Source organism: Helianthus annuus, chromosome 16, assembly GCF_002127325.2.
Source record: "Helianthus annuus cultivar XRQ/B chromosome 16, HanXRQr2.0-SUNRISE, whole genome shotgun sequence".
NCBI classification, from domain to species: Eukaryota; Viridiplantae; Streptophyta; class Magnoliopsida; order Asterales; family Asteraceae; genus Helianthus; species Helianthus annuus.
In genome coordinates this window covers 47,098,846-47,108,214 of record NC_035448.2, presented here as the reverse complement: position 1 = coordinate 47,108,214, position 9,369 = coordinate 47,098,846, and the positions used below count along the sequence as shown (strand labels likewise).

General features: G+C 36.9%; 1 protein-coding gene across 1 annotated transcript; it reads left to right on the top strand.

The window, feature by feature from the left end:
* Positions 1-4,237: 4,237 nt before the first annotated feature.
* On the top strand, positions 4,238-7,450 carry LOC110916211. Its single transcript, XM_022160967.2, has 3 exons — positions 4,238-4,977; positions 5,954-6,301; positions 6,517-7,450. Exons 1-3 carry the CDS (start codon positions 4,558-4,560, stop codon positions 7,126-7,128), a joined length of 1,380 nt encoding a protein of 459 aa, XP_022016659.1. The 5' UTR covers positions 4,238-4,557; the 3' UTR covers positions 7,129-7,450.
* Positions 7,451-9,369: the final 1,919 nt, after the last annotated feature.

Sequence of the window (9,369 nt, the reverse complement as noted above, 5' to 3'; positions counted from 1 at the left end):
GTAGGAAACAGAAACAGCAAATCACTTTCAAACCGGGTTTTATTGATTATCTATCAAGACTGATTACAATCAATCAAACCCTAACCACAAACCCTAATTTCGTCCAAGCAAGCACTCTCACGAAATTATGTCTCTCAAACTCTGTTTTGGCTGATTAACCTTAACCCTAATGTCTAACCTTGTTTATATAACACAAGGTTCACAACTGGGCTAGGTTAAAGACTCCTGGGCTGCGAATTGGACAGGCCCAAATCGCTCCCCATCACCCAATCCTTTGGGTTTAGTTAGCCCAAACATTACAACTAACTATTACAAAGCTAAACCCGCTAACTGTTTATCATTTAACCAATTACAAGATATCCAAAGACCAAATCTAAGCTGTTGTCACAAACATGCACCAACAGGATGTTAAAAATCCTGAGCCAAAAAAAATCCCACTCGAAAAGTGAGGGAACCCAAATCCATACCATCCAGACTCACAAAGCATACTCCCAAGCCACCATCCAAAAGCCCCCAACATCAATCTTCCACCCAAACAGTTGCTGTAACACCTGTTGTATCAACAGCTGTTGATACCTCAGTAGATTCAACAACTGTTAGTCAAACACCTGCCATCTCTTCAACATACACTAGTTCAACACACACCACAACCACTGCCTTACCACCACCACCACCAAAAATCACTTCACCACCAGAAACATTATCAAATCCACCCCCATCTCCTGCCAAAGGGCAGAAGACAACAGATGTTACAACATCTGTTGTAATGGCAACAGTGGTTGAAACACCAGTTGTTTCAACTACTGTTAGTCAGCCACCTTCTACCACTCAAATCACCACCACTGATCCACCCAAAACATCATCAGTCTCTCCTCAACCAAAAAGGAGAAGGCTAATTCTGAAAGATGATGATACTTCACCACCACCAAAATCTTCAAAATCTCTATCACTTGTTACCATACCAAACCCTGTTCCTCTCTCATCAGCTCAGATTCAAAAGCCAATAGCTCATGCAGGTGTTCAATTTCCTCTTGAACTTATAACAGTCAGAGAAGAAATCAAGTCTTTCTATTATGAGGATGACCCTGCAAAAAGGAGATTACCATCTGTTGAAGGATATCCCAGGCCCAATAATATTGAAAAATATTTGAAAGTCAAAGCTAAGCAAGCAGAGGATATCTCTAAAAGAAATTCACAAGGGAAATCTGACAGAGAAATTCAACAGAACTACCAATTTTTGCTCACACAAGTCAGATCTTTGGAATAATTTGCAAAGAATGTGTGCAAGCAGATATCAGAAAAAGCAGATGAATCCCTGGGAAAGGATTATGTTGAAAACATCATGACTCACAAGAAGTACAAGGGAGAAAAACACATGTATAAAGACTGGACCATTCCTGAGCTGGAAAGTGAAGCAACCAGGATTCAAGAAATGATCAAAAACAAATTCAAACATACTCCTCCTGATTGGGCAAAGTACAAAAAGAATGTACCTGATAAAAAGGTAGAGCTGAAGAGAATGAAAGAGGAATTAGTTGCTGCTGATTATGGGTCCAAAAATCAAGTGATGAGATGGAAAGAAGACAAAGTCAGGACCACCTACAAAAGGTTAGAGGAATTAAGGAAGAAAGATCCTAAAGTTCCATAAAAACCTGATTACCCTGAAGCAGAGGTTTCAACAAGACCACCAAAGCTGCAAATCAGGAGAGCCACTGCTCCAGCTGGTACAGCCATCTATAAAAGAAGGCAACAAAAACAGTTGGATGCTGAAATAGTGCAAGAGTTAATGGCAGGTGATGACCTTGTAAAAGAGGGCATTAAGAAGATGATTGTAGAAACTCTTGGACTAGATCAACCTGCAAGTACTGCTCAGTCAGTCATCAATAGGCCAGCATCTCCAAACACCTCATCTAATAAAAATCTCCCAAGAAACCCACCAGACTCAAAAGTACTAAAGTGGAACACTAACAAACAGAACCATGTACTGACAGTGATCAAGTCTAGTGGAGAAGTGAAGAAAATAACAAGGGAACAAGCACTTGGCCTAAGTCTTGAAGATTTGCATGATCTCCTTGATCTTCCACTGTGCAGGGATGAAGATGACACAGATGCCTTAGCTTTTGAGTTACAACTCAAAGGGCAAATAAGAAAACTGTTGATGAGGCAATAAAGATCTACCAATAATGAAGAGTTTTGGCATTATCTGTTCTAGGGGGAGATTGTTGGGATTGAACCCTATCAGAGGAACAGATAATTAAAGCCAAAACTGGATCAGATTAGTGGATCCAGAATAAGCAGATGTTATGTCATCAAGTCTCTCCCCTTGAAAGTGGTTTCAACATCTGTTGAACTCCAATTCACTGATCAGTACAACTGCTGACCTACAACTGCTGATCAAATCAAAGACTAATGAAGACTAAAGCCCTGCTGTTCAATCTGCTGCCTTGAGTCAAGCATTGCTGGGTTATATCAAGTACTGCTGGGTTTACATTAGTGGAAAGATTCAGCAGTAGTTTAGATTGTCTTTGTTAAATGTAATAACAGTTGTTAGCATAGCCGTGGTTGTATAGATCAGATGTTAGAGTTTGTTAGGAGGTTAGATGTCACTTTCATTGTGACGTCAGCTTAGATGCTTCAGTGGTTCGTCCGTGCCTATAAATAGAACAGTACCCTGTACTGTTCTATTAGCTCTTCACCATCTTTCTTCCTGTACGAACAAATCATTGTGAGCTCAGGCTGAGGGGGAGTTTGTTGCATACATGCAATTGTAATCGGTGTTTGGAATAAATTTAAGCATTCGGTTCATTGTTAAAAATGTGTGTTGAAAGCAATTCTCATGTTTGATTGTGAAAAGTTTGTTATAACAAATAATTTAATAGTTACATTTATAAAATTACTTAAATACCTTTTCAGTTAATAAATAATTTGGATGGAGTTAGAGGCGGTGAATAAAATGAAAATACACAATAAATCATTGGAGGAAAATGATCGTATTTAAATGAATGGGGCAAAATCATTGACAAAACCACAAGGAGCAAAACAAAGGTTTACTCTAATTATTATAAAAGTGAAACTTGTTTAGAAAAAAATTATTTCATTCTCTAGAATTTTTATTAGCCCAGCTTCTGGCTAGGTGTTTTTTTTTTTTTTTTTTTTTTTTTTTTTACTGTTTTACGTGGTAATAAAGGTTCCGTTTGCGATTAAAAAAATCTATATATTGACAATTGACAAATAAACGTGATATATAAAAGGAATAGTATTTAATTTATAGTTGTATCATTGTAAATAGACATTAATGATATTGACTTCGATTCATTGATATTTATTATTTTGTCTTGATGTCTAGTTGTACTTAAATAATAATTGTTAAAATAAACATTTATTTCTTTATAAAAACGTTTTACTATCAAACCAAATAAAAATACTTTTTTCCAAGCATAACTTAAGTAACAACAAGCGCTATATGGTATGAAGGTGTTTAAAAATGAGGTGTTATACGACATGTAAACAACACGTAAGCACGCGTCAGAAATGGAGCGTGGTGTAAAAACGGGAGGTGTGGAAGTGGCGTTTATATAAATATAATATAGACATCAACCAATTAAAACACATCCAAAATTCACCCACCAATCAAGAGCCTCCACATCACAACCCAAATGCCTCTCACACCAGTGAAAAACCCAAAGCCTAAACATAAACGCTATAGACATCGCCGTTCCCGGGGTGGTGTGTGTAGCATGGTGTGGCATAAACGTCAAAAAACAACGCCCACACCGTCTTTCCTAAGACCATGCGTAGTGGGCGTGATTTTTTCAAAATTTGCCCTCAATCACGCCCAAACACGCCCCCTCCCCACCCCCTGGGCATTATTGGGCGTTATTGATCAAAAATTCCCCCTAGGCGTTTTTTAAATAACACTATGTCCAAATTTGAAGGACCAATCACATTTAATCTTCTTTTTTCTTGGCCAATAGCTTTTTTTGTTGGTTTTTTATTTTTATTTAATTGTCTACACCCTTTTAACATAATACGCACATCCTTACTACACCTATTTTAGAAAAAAAAGCCTAATAATGCCTCTCTTACTGACTGTACTGCTACATAGCAAAAATCACCCAAAGATGAGGGTATTATTCACCCTTACCACTACGCATATGTGTTAATTTCACGCGCCTTTCAAGTGTCACCCCATTCAAATTCCACTGTATGAAATGCATGAGTGTCACTACAGCCTACCATAGTTCCCGTAGGGAGCGTCGTAGAGTATACCTCCTCTGATTATTATCTTCCGTATAATATTATTCTGTGTGAGAAGACACCATCCTATTTCTTCTCGCAGTTCAATAGTGGAAATCGTTTACACAGTCACACATACCCACCAAAATACCCACGAATTTTTACAGTTATTTCATTCAATTTTTCTCTGCAACCGCCATTAATAAACCTCAATCAATGCCAAGAAAATGCCTCATCATTTCTCTCTCTAAGTTACACCATTAATACTCCTTTTTTATATATCTCCACCCGCATTTGGAATTCGGATCGTGTGGCAAAAAAATGGAAAAAAAACAAGGGTTTTTCTCGTCTCTACGACACGATTTGGTCCGAGGTTTATCGCCGGGGAGGTCACGTGCCAAAAGTCCGTCAATGATGGGGCTTTTCCGGCGAGGTCACGTGACAAACTCAGAGCTTTTCGTTGGAAGATCCGGGAGTTTGAATGGGGAAGCGCTAGCGCCGTTGATTGAGGGACCCAATCCGGAGGGTTCGGAAAGTGGGGAGTTGAAACGGGTCGGGTCGGGCATTGGGAACTGGGTGAAGGGGCAGTTGGCCAGGGCTCCGTCGATGACGTCATCAATGGCGTATAAGCAGAGGTCTGATTTGAGGCTTTTGCTTGGGGTTATGGGCGCCCCTCTTGCTCCGGTCAGTGTTTGCTCCGGTGACCCTTTGCCTCACCTTAGCATTAAAGACACTCCCATTGTAAGTTTTTTTTTTTTTTTTTTTAGTGTTTGTTTTCTGCTATTGTCGTTATCAAGCTGTTAATTGTGTTTATAAAAGTTTAATGATTTGACCTAAAAATGTTACTGTAGAGATCCGATCTGGCCTAGATATTTATCACATGTTTTTTACATGTAATTTCTAAAAGCTACAGTTTTCTAAAAAACTAAAATGTTTAATAAAGTAAAGATTTGCACATGAGATTTGTGGTTGTTAAATTATGTAGCTTTTGTTGTTGGTGATTTTTTCATCTTTGTAACATAGTGAACTAACATTGTTTATTTCAAATTTGAATTTGAATTTGAAAGTTCAAATATTTAAATATTTGAAGGCAGAAGTTGACCTTTTTGTTTGATATCTATTTTATTACTTGCGCAACCAGGTCGATTTGGAAGGATCCAAATCTATGAATTCGGGGTTTATGACTCAATTGTTTAACTTTTCGTGTATTAGGGCAAACACCGATTTTTTTTTTTTTTTTTTTTTTTGTGAAATACAAAATAATATGTGGTAATTTAATTGAAAGATTGTAAAACTTTGTTTAGGACAGTTAGTTATAGAGACTAGTTTCACATATATCATGATAAAAGTTCAGAATTTCATGTACATTTTCTATATTTTATATATTTTTTTGAACAAGTGGTCATTTTGTCATATATAAAAGAAACTGTTGCTTATAATTAGTCTTTTTTATTGCATAAACAAATGGACAAATTATTGTTACAACATGCTAGCATCGTAGCGGATAGTGTTGGTGTTTTTGACTTCTTGTTTTGTTAGTGAAACAAGTTGTTATAAGCAACTCGTTTTATTTCATTTACTATGATTTAAAATGGGTATGAATGCTACTATGAAATTTTGATATAAATGTTGTATGTTTAAGTATGCTATTTTGATGGCCGGTTACTAGTACGTTACTCATTTCTTGCGTTACTCGGTGATTTGATTTTTTTTACAGGAAAGTTCATCTGCTCAATACATAGTGCAGCAGTACACAGCTGCATGTGGCGGGCAAAAGCTTCAAAGTTCAATAAAAAATGCTTATGCAATGGGAAAACTGAAGATGGTTGCATCTGAATTCGAAACCGCATCACGAGTGGTTAAATATAAGCATGGTGCAAAAGCAGCCGAGTCTGGTGGGTTTGTTTTGTGGCAAATGAACCCTGATATGTGGTATGTGGAGCTAGCCGTTGGTGGAAGTAAGGTTCATGCTGGTTGCAATGGGGAACTTGTTTGGAGGCACACCCCGTGGTTCGGTGCTCACGCTGCTAAAGGACCTGCTAGACCACTACGTCGGGCCCTTCAGGTGTGAACTGGTTTTTTTTAAACCATTCTGAAATTGGTATTTTTTTACCCTTAAAAATGGTTACATGGTGATGTGGATGCCATATAGGCTACTTTTTATGTCTCTATCACATAATAAAAATACTTGGGGACCATGATGGGTCCATTAAGGTTTTTTTTTTTCTTTTTGGATTATTATGATATTTTTTTTCTAATAAAAGCATGTTGATGAGGCAGGGTCTTGATCCTAGAACGACTGCGAGTATGTTTGTTGATGCAAAGTGCATAGGGGAGAAAAACATAAACGGTGAAGATTGCTTTATTCTAAAACAATGTGCAGATCCACAAACATTAAAAGCAAGAAGCGAAGGTCCAGCTGAAATCATAAGGCACGTGCTATTTGGGTTTTTTAGTCAGAAAACGGGTCTACTTATTCACATGGAGGACTCACATTTGACCCGTATTCAAACCAACGGTGGTGACGCTGTTTATTGGGAAACCACCATAAACTCGTTTTTGGATGATTATCGATCTGTAGACGGGATCATGATTGCACACTCGGGTCGATCCGTGGTGACCCTTTTTAGGTTTGGTGAGGTAGCGATGAGTCATACTAAAACCCGGATGGAAGAAGCTTGGACCATTGAAGAGGTTGCGTTTAATGTCCCTGGTTTGTCAAATGACTGTTTTATCCCTCCTGCTGATCTAAGATCTGGATCGGTAAGTGAAACATCTGATCTCCCTCAATCGGAAAGAGGAAAAGCTGGTTGTCGTGCTAAAGTTGCAGCTTTGGAGAAACCGCCACATGAAGGTAATCGAGGAAACTTTATTTGGAAGACGGAAATCTAGTAACGGGAATTATATACTCATCATCAAGGGAAATGAAAGTGTTTATATAGGGTGAATGGTGGTTTAACTAACTAACTAACACCTTACTACAAGTTTTACATGGTAGGGAGGAATTAGGTTTAAATAAAGTTGGATTTTGGTGTTTTTTGAATATTTTAATGGAGGTTTGTTTTAGATTAGCTTCCATGAGTGGATGAAGTGAAGGTTTATGTTTAGACTACATCGAAATGTTAGTTTGGTTTTTTCACCTACTGTTGGTGTGGTAGGTGTTTGAATGGTGACAAAGAACATGTTACGGAAAAAGAAAAGAATATTTTGTCTATTATTTGTGTTGTAGTTAAGATCATATGCTTAGGCATATGACTGCCTGCCTGCTGTATCTTTCAATCTATTATTATCTTGTTTGGTGACATGTTGATCTGTAAAAGATTCTTCACCATGTGTTTGCTCATATGTCATATCCCTCTTACCTTTCAATTCACTTGATTTTACTACACATTTCCAAACATCATAATTTTACACATTACCAAAAATGTTAATTTAATATTTCTTATAATTCTTAGTTGAATAAACTTCTGTTTTGCTCCTGTGGTTTAGTCGTTTTAATGGTTTTGTCTCAGTCATTTAAAAACATCCGTTTTCCTCCAATTATTTACTAAGCTTTTCCCATTCTGCTCTCAGGCTCTAACTCCATCCAAATTGTTTGTTAACTAAAATGGTATTTTGGTAACATAATACTCTTAGTTTTATACTTGAAGTTACCAAAATACATTTTTAGTTAACAAACATTTTGGATGGAGTTAGAGGCGGGAAGCAAAATGGGAAAAACATAGTAAACCATAAAAGAAAATGAATCTTTTTAAATGATTGAGGCAAAACCGTTAAAACGACCAAACCATAGGGAGCAAAATAAAAGTTTACTCTTCTTACCCTTTTTTTTTTTTTTTTACTTTGCCACTTGAGTGGCTGATAGGTTTTATAGATTTAAATTTATTCTACAAATACTTTTTTTAATCATTATTTAAGTTTGCATACAAGATAGTTAAATATTTTTGTACAGGTTTTTAAAGTTAAATGAAAAGTTAATATAACACGCTTGCATTTTTCTTTTCGGCAAGTCTGCTCAAGTAAAGTATACTTTTCTATATTTTGGGCTTTGTTTTGTTATGTTATGATGTTAGGATAACATAATTATAAAACATTAAAACGTATTTGTGATACATTTAAGTAGAAAATGATTTCTATAGAATCAACTTAATTTATTTTTTTTAACGGCAAAAATTATTCTTATACCTTACACCAATAATTACTCGTTTGCCTAGGTTTGAACCTAAAAACCTCCCTTTTAAGAGACATATGTCTTTATCAAGTGGGCTACCCCATACTAGCAATCAATTTTTTTTGAACGACGTACAGTTAGGATATTGCTAACCAGGTTACTATTTAGTATGTTAGTATTACCAAGTTAGTATTAAAACCCTCTTGCCTGGACTTGAACCCAAAACTTTCAAGAGAAGCAAAGTTTCTCATCTCCTCCTTAACCACTAGGCCAAGAGATTATTTGTACATTGGCAATCAACTTAAATACTTAGGGTAAAGTTCTTGTACAAATAATCTTAACATACTAAACATACAAATTGAAGGAAAACTCAAAAAGACAAGGTGGCATTTTTGTAATTATCAATAACTATCAAAGTTACTCTACAAATACCTCTAAAAAAACCTAACCACTCCCCCACCCCCAAAAAAAACCTAAACCCCCCACCCACCCCCCCCCCACCCCCCCAAAAACCTAAAAAAAACCTACCCCCCCCCAAAAAACCTAAAAAAAAACCTAACCCCCCCCCCACCCCCACCCCCAAAAACCTAAAAAAAAAACCTAACCCCCCCCCCCCCCCGCCCCCAACCCCCACCCCCAAAAACCTAAAAAAAACCTAACCCCGCCCACCCACCCCCCCCCCCCACCCAAGCTAAAATGCTAAAAACTAAACCCCCCAAAAAACCTAAAAAAAAAACCTAACCCCCCCCCCCCACCCCCAAAAACCTAAAAAAAGCCTAACCCCCCCCCTCCCCCACCCAAGCTAAAATGCTAAAAACTAAACCCCTAAAAAACCTAAAAAATCTAAAAAAATAAAAAAAAAAAACACACAAATTATTTTATTTTATTTTTTTAACATTTTTTATTAAAAAATCGCTACTTTTAGTGGCAGCAAAAAAAAAAAAAAAAAAAAAATTTCTAAC